General features: G+C 37.2%; 1 protein-coding gene across 4 annotated transcripts in view; it reads left to right on the forward strand.

The window, feature by feature from the left end:
• HOOK3 (hook microtubule tethering protein 3) overlaps nt 1-22,639 on the forward strand; it is a 107,943-nt gene that overhangs the window by 30,245 nt on the left and 55,059 nt on the right. For all 4 annotated transcript variants that reach the window (XM_081809604.1, XM_081809593.1, XM_006735350.3 and 1 more), the window contains exons 4-9: nt 686-736; nt 2,238-2,370; nt 6,533-6,600; nt 15,295-15,357; nt 17,177-17,260; nt 19,369-19,532. In XM_081809604.1, the coding sequence (XP_081665730.1) occupies nt 686-736; nt 2,238-2,370; nt 6,533-6,600; nt 15,295-15,357; nt 17,177-17,260; nt 19,369-19,532 (563 nt within the window). The remainder of the gene's footprint in view (nt 1-685; nt 737-2,237; nt 2,371-6,532; nt 6,601-15,294; nt 15,358-17,176; nt 17,261-19,368; nt 19,533-22,639) is intronic.

Raw genomic sequence — 22,639 nt, forward strand, 5'->3', positions numbered from 1 at the left:
GACCTGAGCTAAGATCAAGAGTTGGATGCCCAACCAACTGAGGCACCCAGGCGCCCCAGGATGCTTCTTATACCCCACGTATCTTGCAATGCTGACTGTTAACTAGCATTTCAAGATCTAATAGTAATTTTTTAACCTTATGCTCCTAAATACTTACTTTGGTGCTCAACTAAAGAAACAACAGTCTTTTCTGACAGTGGAGAGAATTTGGAGACATTATACTTAAGTTACTTTAAGAGTAACCCAATTTTTGTCAGTGTAATCATAACATTGAAAATTTAACATGATTGGAAACAATTTTTTTTATAAATCTCTTGAGATCACAAATTAAGCCATTGATAGTCCTTTTTTGATGATTGTGGTAATTCACATGTACTGTTGAATTTTATTTTTTATATTTTTGGTTCAGAAATTTTTTTTTTAAGATTTTATTTCAGAGAGAGTGAGCAAGCACAAGGGGGGTGGGCAGAGGGAGAGAGAGAGAGGAAGAAAAGCAGGCTCCCCACTGAGCCGGGAGCCCAATGATGCTGGGCTCGATCCTAGGACCCTGAGATCATGACCTGAGCCAAAGGCAGATGCTTAACTGACTGAGCCATCCAGGCGTCCCCAGAAATTTTTTATGTTGGATTATATTATTTGATCTGTGCTTGCCTTTTACCCAGTTGTTTTATCTCTCTCTAAACAGATAAGCAATTTAAAGAAAATTTTAAAGGGAATCCTGGATTATAATCATGAGGTAAGGACTTTTTCTCACTCTGCTTAGAAGTATTACTATAGGATAATTTAATTTTATAATATTTTACAGTAGTTTCAAGTAAAGGAAAATTTACCTCAAAATTAATAATCATTTATCTTCCATTGTATAGTTTTTAGGATGTTGGTTCAAACAACTATCTATTAGGTAGTTACTAGGTAAATGCTCTTTTTCACTATAATATGGATGGTTTGTAGATGATTATTTATGTTATACTTTCTTTTCTGTCATCTATTAACTCTCCTTTTATCCCCTTGTGAAGGTGGTTTAGAATCCAGGTTATTATTATAGTCCACTCCCTTGCTTACTTTAGTTTTATTCCTTGACAAACCCCCATCCCTAGATTAACTCATTTTATCCTCTCAGGCTGCATCAGAACAGTCAAGGAATAGCTTGGGGGAAAAAAAATCAGGCAGTGGAACTAGTTTTACTTTAAATTTCATGATCATAGATATCAAATGGACACAACATAGCCTGGAAGCCTATATTATTTTCTTACTGTTTTTCCCCACAAGTTTACCTGCATTTATACCTGCATCTATACTTAGATCATTTATCTTCATAACTCAGTAAGTGATCCTGCTGTCCACCCTATTACTCAAGCCCAAAACCTATAAATAATCCTATAGTCCTTCCTTCTTTTGATATCATCATAAGACCTACTAGTTAATATATAGCTTTTTCTGTCTCTACTTTATACCAAGCCATCATTAGCTCTTTTTTAGATTTCTAGAGTATTCTGACTGGGAACCCTGATTTTACCCTTGCCCCTCTAGTCTATTCTTATTCTTCACTCTAAAGCCAGGATGGTTTTTAAAAAATATAAGTCTGATTATGCACTTTTATCAGTCTTTATGGTTTCCTATTGTATTGAGAATCAGATTCATACCTATTACCATAAGCCACCAGACACTGCATGACCTCCTTACCCTGTTCACCCGTAACATGCAAGCCATATTCATCCTGCTTCTTTGCTTTTAGAATTTTCTTTTTTCAGTGTATGGTTATTAGGGACCTGCCCATTTGTCTGCACATATTTCATTTCATTTGGGGCCAATTTCCCCGTAAAGGAATTCTCCATTCTCCTTCCTGATATAGGTGTTTGGCTCTCAGCATTTTGGAGTCAAATGGAGTGAACATGTTTGGGGGGAATCTTACTGTTGGGGCATGAACCTATATTTAATCTCCCCTCTTTCTGATGCCCCCTTGTTCAGAACCTCTCTGTCTCTACTTTCAACTTCAGAGAATTTGTCTTTCTAGGGGTGGTGAAGGGATCAGAGTATTCAGTTTTGGGGTCTAAGTTGTGGTGATAGAGGTTGTTATAATTTAGGTATGGGAGGTAAAAATAGAAATTGGGAGTGAACCTGACATAACAGCTCTGTCCTTAGCAATGAGTTTCTGGTGCTGACAAACTAATCTGTATCAAATATTTTATTTGGACATAAAATGTAAATGCAATTCTAATCCTTTTGTCCCCATTCAGATTTTAGGACAGCAAATTAATGACTTTACCCTTCCTGATGTGAATCTTATTGGAGAACATTCTGATGCAGCAGAGCTCGGAAGGATGCTTCAACTCATCTTAGGCTGTGCTGTGAACTGTGAACAGAAGCAAGGTAATTTATGTGATGTTAGTGTATGCATTTAAAATAATTAAGGAAAGTAATACATATTGTATATATTATATATAAATCACCAGTACAAACAATAACATCTTCATAAGGCCACCCTCAAACAAGGCCATTTTCTTTTTTTTCCCTAAGTAGGCTCCACAACCCAACATGGGACTCAAACTCGTGACTCTGAGAGCTCAAGAGTTGTGTGCTCTACCAAATGAGCCCCCCAGGTGCCCCAAACAATGCCATTTTCTATAATTTTACTGGTACTTTGTTTGCAAGCATAAGAGCTTTGCAATTTAGAAAAATTTGAGTGTAATAATATTCTTTCTCTTTAAGCAAAACTACATAATTCTTTGGATTATTTTTAACTACACTGAGTGTGGTGAAATTTACTGTTAATTGGAAAAGGTCCAGCTAAATTAATATCAGTAATAATGAGAAGGTTAAACTGGATCAATTCAGCTCTGGGAACTTAGAATTGGCTACTTTAGATTGCAAGTATGAAGGATTTATTTCACAAAATTTACTGAACTCATGCGTTATGCCGGGGCTAGGAGCACCGTGCCAGACAGAACAGACACGGCACCTGCCCTTGTGGAACTGTTAGGTGAGTGGAGGGGAGGGCAGGAAGCAATGCCACACACAACTGTGTGAGCTGAGAGGTGATGAGTGCTGTGAAGGTAAAGTGTAATGGGGGGCCAGTCCAGGCGTGGGCCAGGGAAGTTATGTAAGCAAAGATGTGGAGGAGGATGGACTAAGAGTAATCTGAATAGTAGGAACTGAATGTCAGGAAGACTTAGGTTACCTTTGAGAGATTTAAAAAAACCACACGTATAATTAGAGAATAGTGAGGAAGGGATGAAGGGCGATGAAAGAGAAGAAAGGTAGACAGGGACTACTACTCTAAACAATGATGACACGGTATTTTACTATTATATTAGATGACCTTCATAGAAGATGGATTTTTTTTTTTTAAGCCCAAATGTTTTTTTCTTACTCCTTGTACCTCATCCCCGGTGACGCAAAATAGATTTTTATTTGACTTGTCTATAGACGTTTTAAGTGTTCTTGTGACAAGTTTGATAATGGTCAACATTGTTTTCTTGAAGCTATGACTAGTGTTTGGTCTGTGATCTGAGAGTTTTTTCTAACAATGTATTTATTTCTCTTTGTCCCTATTCCTTTTAGATTTAGCATGCATGCTCTTATAGTAAGTTTTAGTTTATTTAGTTCAACTCAAGAATTAAAATAGAGAATTTTCTACATTTGTGAGTTTTGTATATTACTAAAATATCTAAACGTTTTTTATCAAAGATTAGAAGATTGGTATAAATAAGATTCAAGACAGATTAAATCTCTAAGTAGATGCTTTGATTTTAAAAGGTGTATGAAAATTTAATTAATATAGCTCACTGAATTCAGATAATGACCTCTTACGTGTTTATTCTGTTAAGAGATCAGCAACTCTTGGAAGCATATAGCTGTTAAGAGTTGGCTAATTGGATTTACCGCAGGGTGGAAATAGAACACAAAGATGTTACCTATATCCATAGTCCTGTGGAAAAGCAGACAATCATAATATATATCCAGCTTCTCACACAGACCAAGTTTCTCTTGTAACACCTAGATTCCGTTTCTCCCCTGAAATTGTATATAGATGATGAAAACTTTGAATGGGATTTTTAACATCATATTTATCCAGAGGGCATTCTCTGTTTTCAGAAACATAGTTGAGAACTAAGAATCAAAGTAAATGAATTTGAGTTCAGTATTACTTGCCACTGCACATTTATGATGTATAGCATGAGGCTTATTAAAGTGGATCTTCCATTTGCTACCTGATGGACATTGGATTAGGCACTCAGCCTGTTTCCTCATCTACAGAAAGAGGATGCAAAACCTGGTGATCATGAGGAGTAAATGAAATTGTGTATGTGTATTTGCTTTGGAATCCATAAAGCACTATACAAATAAAAAAAACTTTATGTTTAGATGAGTTATTCAATTACCAGAAGTAAGGAGCAATTGCTCAGAACATTGACCTAGCATACATTTATCTTGGCCATCTGACTTCTCAAATTGGGGGAAATAAATGGTGCTAAAATTGAAAAAGCAAAGATTAGTAGAAGACACACTGATAATAATTACTGAGTGTCTCTTTTCTGCCCAGTACTCTACTAGGTACTAACAGAACAAAAAATACTTTTTACACATTAGGAAAACTAAGTATTCTATGACTTGCCCAGGATTTCTGGTTTGTGAAAGGCTAGGCAAGGACAACAACCCGTGTCTCCATGTTTAAACATCATACTGTTTATACTAATCTGTAAATTCTGGCCCTGAAAACTAAGTTTTCAAGATAATCTCGCTGACCTAGCATACCTCATTCTCCAGCACTTCCTCATAGATCTGCACCCAATAATCATATATACTTGTATTTTGGACACTAAAGATTTGTAGGGTTTTTGTTTTGTTTTGCTTTTCAAAGATTGTACATTAACATAGTTACCATCATCATTTTATCATGTAGCATTTTACGGTGTTCGCGGGGAAGGGCCTTGACGTGGCAACACCGCTTCTTAACTAACGCTTCCCCTCTCACACCTAACTTAACTTCCTAACCTCCCTGTTCCCACTGTTCTTTTCTTCACTTCCAGTAGGCTGTCATTAAATTTTCCTTCCCCGTTATCAGTGCCACTGCTTTTTCTTTCCCATGTTCACAGTCTTTTATTTTGAGGGCTGTTTAGTCATCCTAGCTGTGCCATTTTCTCCAGAGCCTTGGGATTCTGTGTTTGGTACCTCTGAGCAGAATATCTAAAAGCATTCTTTTGTATTCCAAGACTTACAGGATGCTCCTTGTTAACAAAACAGAACAAAAAATTGAGCTCAGAATAAAGGGCTTTTTTTTCCAAATAGTGGTTCTGATACATTCTTAATGTTGTCCTAAGAAATGCCTGTGATTTAAGTATGTTGTGTATATTTGTATGTGTCGCCACACATTTGATTGGGTACAAGTATCCTTAGAACAACACTTGCTTAAAAGTATGTTTTTGATTAATGAAAAGCTTTGGCATTAACAGCCAGAATGTCCTAACTTAGTAGTGCTGCCAAAATACTTGGGTTGTTGTTTTTTTTTTAATGAGTTATCCATCACACAAAGCATTATACAGCTTGGCATTCAAATACATGGGTCTCTTACCAAAAGATCACTTAAACAATTTCATAGTAAGACTCCATCATGTAATACTTGAAGTGCTGAGACAAGTTTCTGGTGTATGTGTGGAGAGGTTTTTTTGGATGTAAGGGGAGAGAGGCAGGTTGAGGCTAAAATTCCCTAATTATTTTACTCTTCTAAATGTTTCCTATTAAAACGTATTTACCATATTTGTTAGAACCCAGCTGGCCTGTTGATTTTTTTTTTGTTTTGTTTAATGCCACTTTTCCATTCATTGTTGGATTTGCAAATAAGGAAAACTACTTCTAGGGCTTTTTTAGAAGACAAATTATCTTTTCCTACTGACAGCTAAGAGATCCTCTTTTTTGGTAGTGGTGAGGGTAAGTAAGATTGATGAAGTTGGTACTTTAGGTTATTAGTGATGTATTTTAAAGCCCAGGGTTATGCAATATTTGTTTAATTATGGTGTCACTTTCTATCTTAACTCTGTCTTAATTCTTTGTCCTAAGCAGCTCTCAGGTTTATTAAGATTTTTCTATTCTGTAGTAGAAAGTATTAAGGTAGGAATTGTACATGATGCAATGCTTTGATGTCACACAAGAATAAAGCACAGACATCAGAGTTTTTTTTAACCTATAACAAAGTATAATGTGAAAGACAGATAATTTTTAAATTTTAGGAATAGTAATAAGGAGTTCTTTCCGTCCTGGCTTTAGGCTTTACCATTTCATTGTCTTTACATTCCTAAGAGCTTGTATTCCTCTGACCTTTAGCTGTAGCCTCAACTTTGTAAGTAATGGTGATGGTGGTGGTCCAGGGGTTTATCTTAAGGAAAGAGAAAAACTGTGATTTTCGGACTTTACCTGTGATGCATATGAAGAATTCCTGGAAAGAATGAAAACACAGAATTCATGAAGTGTGAGCCTTTACTCCTTGAGTATCTTTAACTTGAACAGTGACATTCCAGATTGTTCTTGTTTTCAGAGTACATCCAAGCCATTATGATGATGGAGGAATCTGTTCAGCATGTTGTCATGACAGCCATTCAGGAGGTATGTTGGAGCTTTATGCTTACTGTTTGTGAGAAATTGAAGGAGCAAACTGGAACTTAAATAGTAGATGTAGAAATTTTAAAAAGAGATTCTCCTCATTTTTTGAGAATTTTTTTCTTTGTACTTACGATAATAGCTTGCCTCGTTTTTATTAAATAATAGCTTGTCTCGTTTTTATTACAAAAACATTTAAATTTCTCATTTGTATTTAAATCTTAAACATTTGTCTATTGGTATAGATATTCAGTAACTACTCCTAATTTTTAAAAATGTCCCAATGAACTAGAAATAGTAGACTAATTCCTAAAGCCATTATAAATATATATCTTAAACCAGCAGTCTACCTCACACTTAGTTATTGGTTTCTTGTTTGGCAGAAAGTGGGTCTTCAACTCCAACCATACCCAAAGCTATTTCTAGTTGAATATATCAAAACTGTAGGGGAGGAAAAATTATCTTTTTCTTTTACCCATTCAAGTTCTCAACTGAGACCTCTGTGTCAAAGGACAGATTAACAAGAAAAAGGATACAAATGTATTTAATGTAAGTTTTACATAACATTGAGACCTTCTTAAGGAAATGAAGACCAAAGAAGTGTTTATTTTTTATTTAGTTTTTCAAAGAAGCGTTTAAACCTGAGTGCTTTGGTGCTAGGTTTGATGAAGAGTGGAGAATCATGGAAAAATGTGATAGGGCAAATAAGGGTTTGAGTTAAGGGTAGTAACCTGGGGGAAACAGCAAGTCCTGTTGATTCAGAGTCCTTTCAGAATCCCTGTGTCTTCGGAGATAAGGATTCTTCTTTCCTTTGAGTATAGGGAGGGCACCTCTCACATGAGGCTTTTCTGACCTGCTTTCTGTACCTGCTATTTCTCCAATTCCTTCAGCTTGAAGTATTCAATATGCCAAGGAGCCGTACTTCAGGGTAGCACGTCTTGAACTCCATCAAATGTGAAACATAAAATTATAAAAGTAAAAATAAAATGTAGATTAATAACCAGTTGATCTCAGGATGTGAGAATGTTTTTAATCATAAAAGTGGAACAAACGGGTACTAGAGAACAATATAGGACTTGAACGTGCAACTGACAGAAAAAAATACAACAGACAACATGAAAAATGCTAAGTGCAAATTAAGTAAAGTTGTGTTTTTCAAAAATCTGACCATCTGACTGTAAATCCAGGAGTTCCCACTACCCCCTCAGGGTTCTGATTCACAGAACCCAGGAATGATGACAGTATCACTATAGAGAAAGAATACAAACCAGAACCAAGTCCCCCCACCCCAAAAATTAATACAGTGAGGTCTAGGAGGTCCCAGATGCAAAGTTTCTGTTGTTCCCTCTCCATGGAATTAAGACCTGTCACACTCCCAGCACCTTACTGTGTGGCAATTCTAAAGTACTGCCATCAAGGGAGGCTCACCTAAGTTTTCATGTCCAAAGTTTTTACTGGGGTTTCATTATGTAGGTATGATTGATTGTATCCAGTGACCATGGGGTTGAACGCAGTTTCCAGCTCTCCTCCCCCGCAGAAGTCAGGCTGATTTTCAAGTGACTCAAAGACCCAGGCTGATACATGGCTGGTTTTGCTGGCATGGCCAGCCCCCAATTTCAGTTATCCAACTTTTTAGCCTAAACTACCTAGGGGCCCACAAATAACAAAGATAATCTTATCGGTAAGGAAATTCCAGAGATTGAGAGGCTGCTTGCCAATAACAGGACAAAGGCCAGCCAAATTCCTTACTACACAGGACCTTCCAAAAACACAAAGCTTTTAAAAGACATCAGTTTAGCAGTCAGCTCTGATGGTAGGAAGATAAACTGGTGCATCTTTTTAAAAATATTATACTCTTTATATCATATGAGATATTAGGTCATGAGTGTTAAAATATCAAAATGATGATCTCTCAAGCAAGATAGAAGTTATTTTGCTCTTAAGTGGTCCTGGATTCTGCTCTATAGTCATCAGGGACCCAGCTTTCTTGTTTCTTATTGTCTGCCATCCTTAATACATGTTTCCTACTTAGTGGTTCAGCTGTGGCTTCTCAAGTTCCAGCTACCACGTTCCATTTCCAGCCATCAGGAAGGACTGAAGGAAGAGTTATCCACTTCCTGTAAATAAACTTTCAGCAATTCTCATTTATGTTAGCCAGATATTACTCACATAGCCACACAGGGAAACCATGGGAAATGTGGTCTTTATTCCAGGTAGTCACAAAGCCAGCCAAAATATGAGGAGTCTGTTACTAAGCAAAAATAGGAAAAAGAATAAGGGGCCACTAACAGTTCTGCCTTACTATAATTGATCCTGTAATTCTGTTTTTAGGAATTTATCCTAAGGAGATCTGAAATACAGAGATACATAGTAGTAATCGTGATAGCAGACATTTATCTTGAACCTACTGTGTGCTAGACAGTGTTGGTACTTATTAAACACATTATGTCTGTTAACTCATTTAAAATTCACCACAATTATAATTAATGCTACTAAAATGTAGACTTAAAATTGTTAAAATGGCAAATTTTATGTTCTATATATTTTACCAAAATTTTAAAAAATGAGTAATTGTGATATTTTGAGGTATATGCTGTTATTGTCCCCATTTTATAAAAGGGGAAACTGAAGCATAGACAATGTGAGTAACCTCAAGTTCACACAAGAAGTAGTGGCAGAGTTAGAACTCAGGTTTAAGCAGTCTGAGTTCAGAGCCCACACCCAGAACCATTATGCTATATTGCCTCAAGATTGTTTATTTCAGCATTATTTTCTAGTACTGAAACATTAGAAATAATCTAACTGCCCAGCAATTGGGGCACAGATAAATAAATTACAGTAGAATAATATATTGGCATATTAGGTAACATTAAAGTATATTTTTGGAAAATATATAACAATATGTGTAAGGCTTATTAGGGAAACAGAGCACATGAGCAATATAATCCCATTTCTTTTAAAAAGAGAAATTAAGATGAGTGAAAATGACAAAATGTTAACCATCTCCAAATGGTTGGATGTTCTGTGCTCTTTTCTCTATTTGTCAATTTTTCTGTAATTACAGGTTTGTAATTATAATCAGGAATATTTTTAAAATTAAAACCTATGACCAAATGATTTTTAATTCTGTGAATCTAGCCCAAGGAATTATTTAGAAAATCAGACGAAGATTGGGCACAACAGTGTTTATCAAACTATTTTATATAACTTTTTTAAAGTTTATTTAAGTTAATCTCTACTAGATGCAGTGTGGGGCTTGAATTCACAACCCCAAGATCAAGAATCACGTGCTCTTCCGACTGAGCCAGCTAGGCACCTCCAAACTATTTTATATTAATAGAAATATGACAACAGTGTGCATCCATTGGGAAGCAAGTGTTTAAATTAGGGTACCTCCATCTCATGGAATATTTTATAGCTGATACTAACTTGTTTTTAAAAAATTATCTTATGGGGCTCCTGGCTGGCACAGTCAGTTGGGCATCTGACTCTTGGTTTTGTCTCAGGTTGTGATCTAGCGTCCTGAGACACGACCTGAGACAAAACCAAGATGTGTGTCCCCCCCCCCCCAACTTGGTGGCTCTGTGCTCAGTGTGGAGTCTGCTTAAGACTCCCTCTCCCTCTGTGTCCACCAACATACACACACGTTCTCAGTCTCTAAAATAAATCAATCAATCTTTTAAAAAAAGAATAAAGTATCTTATGACAAAGGGAAAACAGTTAAAATGTCAAGGGAGGGGCATCTGGGTGGCTCAGTCGGTTAAGCGTCTGCCTTGGGCTCAGGTCATGATCCCAGTGTGCTGGGATCGAGCCCCACATCAGGCTCCCTGCTTGGTGGGGAACCTGCTTCTCTCTCTCTATCAAATAAATAAAATCTTAAAAAGGTTAAAATGTCAAGCGAACAAAGCAATATATTAAGTTGTACATACAATTAGATTTTAAGAATAGATTATATGTCTTTCATATGCATATTCCTTTTGTTCATTTAGAACATACCATCAAGCACCTAATATACACCAAGAGCTGGTAGTAGGCATTCAGGATATAATTATGAAAAAGACAGACATGGTCTCTTGCCTCCACAAAGTCTAAATCTTACTGGAGAAATGGCTAACCAAGCAATTCACATACATTCAAAACATTCAAAATGAAGAGTACGATAATGGGAAAAATATTAGGAGTACCTCAAAAGAGTAGCTAAGTCATTTTGGGGACTTAAGGGAAGGCTTCTCAGAGAAGGTGGCATCTTGACTGAGCATGGAAGGATGAGATGAGGTAAGGAAAGGGCAAAAATTGTTCTAAAGTCCAGGAGGCAAGAGAAAGCAAGACCTACATGGAATGTTGGATGTTCTGAAAGAAGAATGCCTATAGTAAACACAGTAAGGTAGGAAGTGCTTAGAAATTAAACAAGAGACCTAAAGTCATTAGAATATTGAGCAGTTTCATTAGGATTAGGGAGTTGGGATTTTGGAAATCCGTGAATAGATTTTAAGGAGAAAATACATTAAAGTCTATATTTAAGAAAATCCGTATGAAGAGAAGAATGGTTTGGAGGAAAACTGGGCTAGAAAAACGGAGAGCAGTTAAGAGACTTTGGTAATTATCCAGCGAAGAATGATGGAAGCCTGAACTAGGTTATGGCAGTCAGGGTGGAGACAAGTGGACAGATTTGAAAATTATAGGAGCTTGAATCAATAGGCTTGGTGACTAATTGGACCTAGGGGGAAAAGGGGGGTAGCTGGATAGAATAATGGAAGTAAGAAGGGCTTCTGTAAAATGGTAGCCTTTTTTTTTTTTTTAAGGACATTCTATTTATATTTCTTTATCTACTGACATTTATTTACTGTAGTAAAATACACATAACAAAAATTTGCCATTAGTGACATTTAGTATGTTCATAATGTTGTGCAAACATTATCACTATTTTGTTCCAGCACTTTTTCCATCACCAAAAGGAAACCCTATACACCCACTACACAGGCCATTCTCATTTCCTCCTCGCTCCAGCCCATGGCAACCAGTAATCTGCTTTCTGTCTGTATGAATTTCCCCATTCTGGATATTTCATATAAATGGAATCATATGATATGTGGCCTTTTGTGTCTGTCTTTGTTCATTTAGCACAGTATTTTCAAGGTTATTTTGTAGCATTTATCAATACTTGTTCCTTTTTATGGCTGAATAATCCATGGTATGGGTGTGCAACATTTTGTTTATTCATCAGTTGAGGGACATTTGGCTGTTCCTACTTTTGGCTATTGTGAATAATGCTGCTGTGAATGTTAGTATACGGGTTTTTTGTTTTTGTTTTTGGTTTTTTTTAACAGCCGCTATTAATTCTTTTTTTTTTTTTTTTTTAAAGATTTTATTTATTTATTCATGAGAGACAGAGAGAGAGAGAGAGAGGCAGAGGGAGAAGCAGGCTCCCAAGAAGCAGGGAGCCCGATGCGGGACTCGATCCCAGGACCCCGGGATCATGACCTGAGCCGAAGGCAGATGCCCAACCATCTGAGCCACACAGGCGCCCAACAGCCGCTATTAATTCTTTTGGGCATATTGAAATTGAATTTCTTGGTCATATGGTAATTCTATGTTTAACTTTTTGAGGAAGCACCAACTTGTTTTCCGCAGATCCTGCAGCATTTTACATTCCTACCAGCAGTGCACTAGGATTCTGTTTTTTCCACCTCTTTGCCAACCCTTGTTAGTGTCCTTTTTTTTTTTTTTTTTTTAAAGATCCATTCATTTATTTTAGAGAACACACAAGCAGGAGGGGAAGAGGGAGAGAGAGAAACTCAAGTAGACTGTGCTGAATGTGGAGCCTGATGTGGGGCTCGATCCCATGACCCTGACATCACAACCTGAGCTGAGGAACCAAGAGTCAGACACTCAACTGACTGCACCACCTAGGCACCTCTGCCCATCTTTTTTATAAAAGCCATCCTACTAAAAAAGCTGAGAAGAGATTGGGTCAGGGAGCACAAGTGGACAGATTAGCCTTCAATGGGAAGAATAGCACTTTTGTTAAAACAAGATTGAAAAAGGAAAAGATGGGCATGAACCTTGCCAATTTTAGGGATTAAGACGTGGGAAATTCTTATTTGCAGACAAGGTTTTCTGATGAAGAGTGCAGAGGTTTGAGAAGTAGGAAAGGTTTAGAAAATCTCTAAAAGGAAAAAAGAGACTGCTGACTAGGGAATAATCTCTAAAAGGAGAAAAGAGACTGCTGACTAGGAAAACATAACTGTACTTTCGGGGCAACTTTAAAGGCCCAATTGAAAATGGAAACTCTATATTAATAGTGTTTTATGATTTAAATTTTGTTTTGTTTTTTCACTCTCATAGTACTTAGCAGTCTGGTGTATGGCCAGAAGAGATAGGTGGGTGGATTGATTTTAGACTGAGATTTTGCCAGGACAAAGGAAAGGAATAGAGGATAAGAAAATTGAGATATTGACAAAGGTCATCAACATAAAAGACTGAAAAATCTAGGCTAGATAGTAGAAGGCAGTTGGTTAAACAGATGATGAACCCTGGAACCTAAAGCAGGGGAGGGAAATTCCCAAAAATAAGAAGATGATGTTAGCAGAAGAAGGAGGAGTAAATGTGAGCAGGAAAAAACAATAATGTTTACTATAAAGTCTAAGGAGAGTAAAGAAGAAAGTGAATATCAGAATGATGGGTTCTCACTAGAAGGCCAGGAGAAAGGAGGGGAGATAAAGGGCTTGGAAACCTCAAATTGAGGAGCACATAAACTAAACGTAATTGAATGAGAGACCAGAGTTGAGAAAAGGTTATATTCAGAGTGTAGGACACCTCGGTTTTTATTCAGAGTTTACTGTGTTATGATGAGGACTTAACTATAACGGTAGGAAAAGGAAAAAGACTGGGAGAAAATACTCCTAGTCCTTCTGCCACCTGCCTCTGATTAGATACTGTCTCTCTGAGCCCTCAGAGCCTTTATCACACTACAGTATGCTTGTCTTTCTCACTTGACCTGTGTGTGCTACACCCATGGATGGTACCTTCTTAAATATTTCAAAATTATAAAGGTGATTGTTTGTAGATGATAGAATAATGGTTTTTTCTTTTTATATTTTTGTGAATTGTATATTCTTTACAATGGGATTATTTTTTCAGTTGGAAGAAGTCTTAAAAAAATCTTAAGATTAATATTGTCACGAGAAAAGCATAAACAGGGGCGCCTGGGTGGCTCAATCGTTAAGTGTCTACCTTCGGCTCGGGTCATGGTCCTGGGATCAAGCCCCACATCAAAAAAAAAGAAAGAAAGGCATAAACATTGAAGCCAGTAGTTTTTTTTACTCTTACTGAGATTTTTTTTTTTCCTAGTTATGCTTGAGGGACTTTGAAATCTTCTCATCCCATTAATATAGAGCAGTAATTTTCAAATTTCAGTATGTATCAGAGACCTGGAGGACTTTATTAAATATGTTGCAGAGCCCTAACCCCACAATTTATGAGTCAGTACATCTGGACTGGGACCCAGTAATTTGCATTTCTGGAGAGTTTCCAAGCAATGCTGATGGTTTGAGAACTTCACTTTGAGAACCACTGATAAGGAGAAAAAAGTACAGCTGAACATAACATTTCAGTTCTTTTTTTTTTTTTTTAAGATTTTATTTATTTGACAGAAAGAGACACAGCGAAAGAGGGAACACAAGCAGGGGGAGTGGGAGAGGGAGAAGCAGGCCTCCCACCGAGCAGGGAGCCCGATGCGGGGCTCCATCCCCGGACCCTGGGATCATGAACTGAGCCGAAGGCAGATGCTTAACGACTGAGCCACCCAGGTGCCCCATAACATTTCAGTTCTCTCAGAGTGGTCCTGAAGGCTGAAATTACAAGATCTCTCAACAGTGCATCCCCACATTTCTAATTGTACCCCTTTCTTTTGTCCTTCAGACAGAACAAAAGAAAGAAACAGTAGAAAATTGGGACCATTTGAGTCTGCCCCTGATATTTGTCACAATCAGAATTTTATCTCCTTTTCCCCCAAACCCTCACACATTATGGATCCTCTCTCTGCAACACAAGGGTGAGAGAGGCTAAGACGTGTGTGTGTGTGTGTGTGTGTGTGTGTGTGTGTGTTATAAACATCAGCCAGTTCATTTTGGCTAATATTGATGTTGCCCATATTTATTCTTTAGATAGAGTTACTTAAGTGTTGCTGTTTTTTACTGAAAAGTCAGTTTTAAAACATTTAGCCACTTTTTTTTTTAAAGATTTTATTTATTTATTTGACAGCGAGAGCAGGAACACAAGCAGGGGGAGTGGGAGAGGGAGAAGCAGTCTTCCTGCCGAGCAGGGAGCCGGATGCGGGGCTCGATCCCAGGACCCTGGGATCATGACCTGAGCCGACGGTAGACGCTTAACGACTGAGCCATGCAGGCACCCCAGCCACTTTTTAAACTTAAAGATTTGTCTTAATTCTTATGACTGGGCTTACGGTAAAAATGAGCACCAGAATTTAGACCTGTAATTTTAAATGAAGACATTATCCTGGGATGAAATTTCAGACTGAAAAGTTTCACTGTGTAGGACAATGTACCTTTTACATTTGTGTTTTCATTTTAATTTTTATAATTCTGTGGTGGCCGGGTGTTCATGTTGTTGTCTAAGTATATTTTATATGATGTCATTTTTGCCTCATAGTTATAATCTTAATTTAAATCTTAATTTTAGCTGATGAGTAAGGAATCTCCTGTCTCTGCTGGAAACGATGCCTATGTTGACCTTGATCGCCAGGTATCTAATTTTGCATTGTTTTTATCCATTTAGAGATTGAAAAGAATAAACTTCAGATATTAATGAAAAGAATGTTTCAGTTGAATTTGCTTATAGAATGTATTGGTTTATTTGTTATTTACTTAAATTCAAGACTTAAGCTACTTTACTAGTGGATATTACACATTTGTAATTAAATTTATAATTTGTAGTTAAAATATTGCATGACCCACTTTAAAATAAATTAACTTTAAGTCATTGTAATTCGTGTTTTCTAGTCGTGATTTTTCTTTTTCCATTGGTGATATCTTTCTGTATGCCACATTTAACGCAACAGATGCATTCCTGGAAAGTGGCATGCATTTTAATCTTATGATTTACAAAATACCTTTTATTTCACATGAGTCTTCCATTGCATATGTCTCTTCCACCCTTCATCTTTGTGAAGGATTGAACGGTCAGTAGATATTTAAATGTACTAAGGAACCTGTATTTTTAAAGGAACTCTGCAGTATATTCTTGCGGGTTTTTTTTTTTTTAAAGATTTTATTTATTTGACAGAGACAGCGAGAGGGAATACAAGCAGGGGGAGTGGGAGAGGGAGAAGCAGGCTTCCCGCTGAGCAGCTAGCCCGATGCGGGGCTCGATCCCAGGATCCTGGGATCATGACCTGAGCCAAGGGTAGACTCTTAACGACTGAGCCACCCAGGCGCCCCTATTCTAGCGATTTTAACCAAAAAGTCATTTTGTAATTTTAATTACTGCTTTCCAATAAAATACTGCAACTTAAATTGTCAGTTTCTATATTCCATCTGTCCTGGGACATTGTTCCAAAATGTGAACAGAAATCTTCGTGTTATCCTCTCTTATTTCTTCCCAGTGGTTTCTAAATGTTTTGTAGGAAAATCTTTGGACATGATAAAATTTTAACCTGAGTTGTAATTTGCTTCCCTTACTTTGTGATATTAGATTTTAAAGTTGTTGCCTTGTATGATTTTATTTTTTGTATCTATTATTACACAGAGGTTTGGTCACATGAAAGGAAAAGCTATTATAATTTTTTATATCAAATTTTTTCTTTTTTAAAATTAAGTAATCAGGGGCGCCTGGGTGGCCCAGTCGTTAAGCGTCTGCCTTCGGCTCAGGTCATGGTCCCGGGGTCCTGGGATCGAGCCCCGCATCGGGCTCCCTGCTCGGCGGGAAGCCTGCTTCTCCCTCTCCCCCTCCCTCTGCTTGTGTTCCCTCTCTCGCTGTGTCTCTGTCAAATGAATAAATAAAAAAATCTTTAAAAAAATAAAATAAAATAAAATTAAGTAATCAGTTTTAATTAATTTGTTCATGCGTTGCTAACTTAGGGTTTATGGGACACAACTCAAATGTTTGGCTTGTGTTGAGAATCAGAATAATAATATTTTTAAAACTGTTATATAAATTAACAAAGGTTTAATATGACTGAAGAACTTGTGTTGAAATACTTTTAGCTATATATTTCAACAGTTGAAACCCTCATCCTCTAGCACATACATATGTTATCAAGGGAAATTTTCTCAGTTATTACAGAATCAACATTACCAAGAATCATGTAGCCCAGATAGGAAAGTGTAAGAAAACTTGATAAGAGGAAAGAACCAGATTCAGAGTACCGAATAAGACAAGACTTAGGACCAGAAGATATTCAAAGTTAGAAATGGCTGCTTTTGACTCTTCAGAAGAGTTCTTGATTTCTCCCTGCCCCTCAGAAAGAAATGAAAGTGTTTTAATTCTTTATTGTGCCTATGTAATTATTAATTGTTGCTACTTCATATTGAAATGTTTATTGTATCTCTTTATTTCTAACTAGTTGAAGAAAACTACAGAGGAACTAAATGAAGCTTTGTCAGCAAAAGAAGAAATTGCTCAAAGATGCCATGAACTGGATATGCAGGTAAGAGATCTTTTCTGTGTACCACCTATTTGAAATGCACCACTAAAAGCAACACTAAATATGCTGTGTACTACCATACAGTATAGTTTGGCTATCATGCAATCCTAATTAAAGAAAAAAAGGGAGGAAACAGATTTTTGGTTAAAGATAGTAGACACATCAAATATATTAATTTTCTTTCCTTCCTGCATCCCCATTAAATTTATAATAAATGAATGAAAATGGTATAAGGACACAAGAAAAGAAAGGAGGGATATCTGTGCTAGCTTTAGGGAGGGGTGGAGGGAGATTTTTTTTTAAGCCCTCATTTGTAGGGTTTGCCAATATCCATAGTGGATACTCAATTTACATAAAGGCCAGCTTTTTATAGATAAGCCCTAATGTGAAGCTCATGAATGCATAGCTTACAGTTACCCTTGCTTTGACTACTTAATTAAGGAAAATCTGCATTACAAAAGAGAAAAGGAGCAAGATAAATAGGAAAGTAGTCCTAGAGGAAGTGGAGAAATTTGGGGTAGTAGCAGAGATTAATCTTATTAATCTATTTAATACCCTCAGTGAAATTAGTAAAGACGCTAAAATCAGAAATCAAACACTAAGTAAATTAAAAATAGAATTGTTGAAGTAAAAAATTTCGCCTTTGCCAAATTATAGAGCTGAAGCAGTTTCTTCACTGTCTAGAGAAGGAAAGCTGTAAGGCACTCTAATTGCAGGGAAATCAAGAGGAATTGACTAAGGAGAAAGAGAAGCCTGGTAGGTTGGTACAGAAACCAAAAGAGTAAAGTGTCCTGGCAGCCAAGTGAAGAAACTGCTTCAGGGAGGAGGGTGTGATCGGTTGTGTCATATGTTGATTATTCACAGTGACATGGAAGTGTCAGTAGTGATCCTGATGAGCAGTTCTGTGGAATGGTAGGGCCAGTAACCCAACTAGAATGAGTTCAAGAGAAAGTGGGCAATGGCAAGTGAGAATTAGAAATGGCAGTTAACTTTTGTTTTTATAGCTTTATTGAGCTGTAATTAACATATAATAAACTTCATATTTAAGGTATACAATTTTGATGCATGTTGACATATGTATGAATGTGTGAAAACATTACCACAATTAATAAAATGAACCCATCACCTTCATGTTTCCTCATGACTCTTTGTATTCCCCCTCCAGTCCCCAACTCTGCATTTTCACTATAGATTAGTTCATATCTTCTAGAGTTGCATATAAAAAGAGTCATACATTGTATATACTCTTTTTTTTGTCTGACTTCTTCCATTATTTTGTGATTGATTCATTTTGACAGTATCAGTAGTTCTTTTTCTACTGCCAAATAGTATTCTATTATATGAATATACTAGAATTTTTCCATTCACCTGTTGATGAACATTTGTGTTGTTTCTAGTTTTTCTCTTTCACAAACAAAACTGCCCTAACATTCTTTATAAGTCTTTGTGTGGGCCTGTGCTTTTATTTCTCTTGAGTAAGTAAATACTGGCTGGGTCATGTGGTAGTTGCATGTTTAATTTTTTTTGGAAAATGCAAAGCTGTTTTCCAAAGTGCTTGAAGCATTTTACATTCTCACTAGAGATGTATGAGACTTCCATTGGTTCTACATCTTTAGGGGCACCTGGGTGTGTCAGTCGGTTAAGCATCTGACTGTTGATCCCAGCTCAGGGCATGATCTCAGGGTCATGAGTTCAAGCCCTGTTGGGCTCCACGTGGAGACTACTTTAAAAAAAAAAAAAGGAAAAAAAGTTCTGCATCTTTCCCAACACTTGGTATAGCCAATATTTTTTATTTGAGCCATTCTAGTAAGAGTGTATTGGTATAACATTGTGGTTTTAATTTGCATTTCCTTAATGATTAATCATGAGTATCTTTTTGTGTGCTTAGTTGCCATTTATGTATCGTATTTGGTGAACTGTCTTTCCAGATATAAAGAATGATCTCTTGCTTACTCTTACATATTGCTCTGCCTGTGCAGTATTGCAAAGTAATGTAATAGTTTTAAGTGGAAGTTGATTAAAACAGGCTTTCATAATGCTAATTCACAAGTGATTATGCTGATGCCAGTGTAATTGGAAGAAATAATTGCTGTCTTCCTATGTTCTAACAGGTTGCAGCATTGCAAGAGGAGAAAAGTAGTCTCTTGGCAGAGAATCAGGTATTAATGGAAAGACTTAATCAATCTGATTCTATAGAAGATCCTAACAGTCCTGCAGGAAGAAGGCATCTGCAGCTCCAAACTCAGCTGGAACAACTCCAAGAAGAAACATTCAGGTAAAAGACCACTCACTAAGGTCTAATTTTTAAAAATTTGGTAACTGTCTTTTAATGTTAAAAATGTAGTGTTAGGGGTGCCTGGGTGGCTCAGTTGGTTAAGTGACTGCCTTCGGCTCAGGTCATGATCCCAGAGTCCTGGGATCGAGTCCCGCATCGGGCTCCCGGCTCAGCGGGGAGCCTGCTTCTCCCTATGGCCCACTCCCCTCTCATGCTGTTTCTCTCTCTCTCTCGCTCTAATAAATAAATAAATAACATCTTTAAAAAAAAAAAAATGCAGTGTTAGGACTTTTGGGTAGCTGCAGACCAAATAATAATAAACAACTTCCCCCATATCTTCCCACATGACATGAAATAACTTCATGTCTAGGAAAAATTCTATCAAATCTACACCTTCGGGGGCATCTGGGTGGCACAGTCAGTTAAGTGTCCAGTTCTTGGTTCCAGCTCAGTTCATGATCTCAAGGTCGTGAGACCGAGCCCCATGTGGGGCTCTGCGCAGGGCATGGAGCCTGCTTGGGATTCCCTCTCTCCCTTTCCGTCCCCCGCCTTAAATAAATAAATAAATCTTTAAGGAAAAAAAAAATACATGCTCATTATTACCTGAAGACAGAATGCCTCAACCAAAATATAACTGTGACGGAAACAAACATGAGCCACACATCCCACACACCTTTCCTACCCTATCCTGCTAGGTACTTTGAGGCAAGTGAAGGCAGACTGACAAAAAAAATTAGAGGAAGACAGAAAAACACTAGTGAAGGGGCCTGAGGGTAAGTTGGAGAGATCACCAGAAAGATTAAATTCACTCAAAATCTGAAACTACTTTTAAAATAAAGATTATGGGGCTCCTGGGTGGCTCAGTCATTAAGCGTCAGCCTTCAGCTCAGGTCATGATCCCAGGGTCCTGGGATCGAGCCCCATGTCAGGCTCCCTGCTCCGCAGGAAGCCTGCTCTCCCTTCCCACTCCCACTGCTTGTGTTCCCTCTCTCACTGTGTCTCTCTCTATCAAATAAATAAAATCTTTAAGAAATAAATAAATAAAGATTAGACTACAAACTTCAGGGGAAAAATTTTATAGTTAAGTACATCGTCTTAAAGGACCAGTCACCATAAAAACATAAAGGCTCTGAATTTAAAGAGACACAATATAAAGGCCAGGTGCCTGATTTATAGAGACAGACTTATTTAAAAGGCAAACTGATTTAAAGGGACAGTCTTCTAAACATCTTCTTGGAGAGGAAAAGGCCAAAAGGAAGGAAGGATGGCCCTTTGGCAATTGGACAGTGAAAGGGAAAAGAAGAAAAGGAAAAATTTGGTGTCCTGCCAGACAAAACAGAACCATAAAATTGAAGGACTTAGCAGTAAGAAATAGAATATCTTGCCTTAACACGAAAGAATAAAAATGATTTTTAAGCCTTCTCTAAAACTTTAGAAATCATCCACCTCCTATGGTCTACATCAGCAATTCAAGATGTGGTCTGAGGACCCCTTCAGGTTCACTGAGACCCTTTCAGAGAGTCTTCCAGACCTCTCTTTCCTAACTACGTATCTGTGCAAGGGTAGATTTCCTTCATATATTTCAGCCAAAAAGCCGTCACAAAAGATGAATATAGAAATAGCTATGACAACCCAGCTGTTTTCTATTAAACTGGATTATTTGAATCATAAAAGTGTTTCTCACTTTTTGCCTAGAATACAGTTATTTTTTTTATAAACTGTGTGTTGTCTATAATAATATAATGGGTTTATTACTGTTATTTTCAATGTATTTAAATGTTTTAATTTCTCAATATGATAGATAAACATCAATAGATAAAACTTAGATAAACAAAAGTTCTTTGTAATTTCAGTAATTTTAAGAGTGTGAAGGAGACCAAAAAGTTTTGAGTACTGTCATCTGCATCTTGACTTTTTTTTTTTTTTTTAAAGATTCATTTTTCATTTATTTTTGAGAGAGAGAGAGTACACACGAGCTGGGGTAAGGGGCAGAGGGAGAAGCAGATTCCCCACTGAGTAGGAAGCCCGATGCAGGACTCGATCCCAGGACCCCTGGGATCATGACCTGAGCTGAAGCAGACACTTAACCGACTGAGCCACCCGGGTGCCCTGCATCTTGACTTTCTAAGACAGAATCAGTAGGTAGTAGAATTTAAGTATGACTTTATCCTTTTGTTTCTAAATTGTGGCTAGTTTTTTAAAGTATGGTTTGGGGAAGTGATATTTAGAATTGTCCTGCATTTTCATAATGAAGGAAATAGTGTCTCATGCTTTTATCATTGCAATACATATGCAGTTTATATTTTGAAGCACTTAAACAATTCAAATACTTTATTAGTACTATATATTTATATATTTCAGTTTTAATTTTTTTTGAGAGAGAGCACAAGAGAGGGAGAGCTCACGTAAAGAGGGGCAGAGAGAGGGCGCCTGGGTGGCTCAGTTGGTTGAGCGACTGCCTTCGGCTCAGGTCGTGATCCTGGAGTCCCGGGATCGAGTCCCACGTCGGGCTCCCTGATCACAGGGAGTCTGCTTCTCTCTCTGACCCTCCCCCCTCTCATGTTCTCTATCTCATTCTCTGTCTCAAATAAATAAATAAAATCTTTAAAAAAAAAAAAAAAGGGGGGAGCAGAGAGAGAGAGGGAGAGAGTGTGGAGCCCAACGCGGGGCTGGATCTCATGACCTGAGCTGAAATCAAGAGTCAGTCGCTTAGCTGACTGAGCCACCCAGGCACCCCTCAGTATCTATGATTCTTTATAGTCAGATATAATGCTTCTGGCTCATCTTTATTATGACTTTCTACCTTTAATTTCTTTCTTTCTTTTTTTTTTTTTTTGGAGCATTGGTAGCTTTTAAGTCTCATAGTTTATTTTTAATCACAAAAGGGACAATGTACATTTTGATGGCGAGATCTGGCAGTTATTTTAACCAAATCATCAAACTTAGCAGCACCACCCACATTGTACCCAGTGTCACCTATGTAGTATTTTTGTCAAATATTTAATCTGAATGTAATTATGAAGGAATAATCAGAACAAGGAATATCCTTAAAGATGGCTAAGACTACTCGAAAAAGTCAAAGTTATAAAAAAAAAAAAGGGAAAGAC

The sequence above is a fragment of the Leptonychotes weddellii genome, chromosome 2 (assembly GCF_054177405.1).
Source record: "Leptonychotes weddellii isolate Sample4059 chromosome 2, ASM5417740v2, whole genome shotgun sequence".
Taxonomy (NCBI): Eukaryota; Metazoa; Chordata; class Mammalia; order Carnivora; family Phocidae; genus Leptonychotes; species Leptonychotes weddellii.